Source organism: Heteronotia binoei, chromosome 1 (genome assembly GCF_032191835.1).
Source record: "Heteronotia binoei isolate CCM8104 ecotype False Entrance Well chromosome 1, APGP_CSIRO_Hbin_v1, whole genome shotgun sequence".
NCBI classification, from domain to species: Eukaryota; Metazoa; Chordata; class Lepidosauria; order Squamata; family Gekkonidae; genus Heteronotia; species Heteronotia binoei.
In genome coordinates, this window is record NC_083223.1 from 40,650,219 (window position 1) to 40,651,681 (window position 1,463).

The following is a 1,463-nucleotide window of genomic DNA, read 5'->3' on the forward strand; positions in this document are numbered from 1 at the left end:
ATCACAACGCATTTTGCGATGGAACCAATTCCTCAATTCTTACACCTATGCCCTGGTCCACCGGCCGGGCAAAGCCATGGGTCACGCAGACGCCCTCAGTCGCCTTCCACTTCCCTCCATAGACCCTGATCCGGCCCCAGCCAACCATGTGATGCTAATGGAAACCCTGCCAGAGCGGCCCCTACACGCAGCAGAGGTAGCAAAAGCCACAGGGAGAGACAAAACTCTCGCCCCGGTCCTCAACTGGGTGGTGAGGGGCTGGCCAGAGGGAAAACTGGGGGAGGAGTTCAAGGCGTACTCCACGAGAAAGGAAGAACTAGCCGCCCACAAGGGGTGTCTGTTATGGGGGAGCAGGGTGGTGGTTCCCCCGCCGCTGCGGAGACAAGTGCTGGAGGCCCTGCATGAAATCCATTCAGGGATCATCCGGATGAAGGCCCTAGCACGCAGCTACGTATGGTGGCCAGGGATGGACGAAGAAATTGAGGGATGGGTCCGGAGGTGCACTGCATGTCAGGAGTCCCGGCCTGAACCGCCCAGCGCCCCTGTGCAGCGTTGGGAAGCACACAGAAAGCCGTGGGCCAGGCTACACATAGATTTCGCTGGCCCCTTCCAGGGCCAGATCTTCTTTATATTGGTAGATGCCTACACTAAATGGCTGGAAGTCATCCCGGTGGCTTCGACATCCACGGCTGTGGCAATTCGGGCATTACGCAGGGTCCTGAGCACACACGGGATCCCAGACACCATTGTCTCTGATAATGGAACCGCCTTCACCTCCCGAGAATTCCGGGAGTTTTTGCAGAGGTACCTGATCCATCACATAAGGTCCGCCCCATTCCATCCAGCTACCAATGGCCAGGCAGAACGGATGGTACGCACCACAAAAGAGGCCCTGGGCCGCATAGTACAGGGAGACTGGACCACCGCCTAGCCGCATTCCTATTTGACAATAGGATAACTCCCAACCCCGTCACGGGGGTCAGCCCTGCCGAGCTGTTAATGGGACGGAAACTCATAACGAGGTTAGATAGGCTGCACCCCGACCGGGCCACCGACATCCGAAGCACCCCCGAGTGCAGAGAGGCGGCTAGGGGGTTCTTCCCGGGGGACCCCGTGTACGCCAGGAACTACGCAAGCAGTCCCGAGTGGGTGGCGGGGCGGGTACTTCGAGTAACCGGGTCCCGCCACTACGATGTGTCCACGGAGGGTGGCCTCCTCTTGCGGAGGCATATCGACCAGATACAGCGCCGCACCGTACAAGAAGAACCGACTGAAGGGCAGAGCACAGAGGCGCCCGCTGCCGCGGGTCCACAGCGAGTTAGCCCCGATCCTCCGTCCGCTCAGGCCGAGCAGGGAGCGGTGCCCAACCAGGGCGAGAGCAGTGCAGCGGCAGGAGCACCGGCTGAACAGCCAGTCAGGGACAACCGCAGGCTGACGGTTCCTCCAAGCGGAGAAACCACTGT

The 1,463-nt window shown here is 60.4% G+C and overlaps 1 protein-coding gene across 1 annotated transcript; it reads left to right on the top strand.

The window, feature by feature from the left end:
* The first annotated feature begins 466 nt into the window (after positions 1-466).
* Positions 467-931, top strand: LOC132586130 (uncharacterized protein K02A2.6-like). The gene has a single exon (XM_060258091.1). It carries the CDS (start codon positions 467-469, stop codon positions 929-931), a length of 465 nt encoding a protein of 154 aa, XP_060114074.1.
* The last annotated feature ends 532 nt before the right edge of the window (positions 932-1,463 follow it).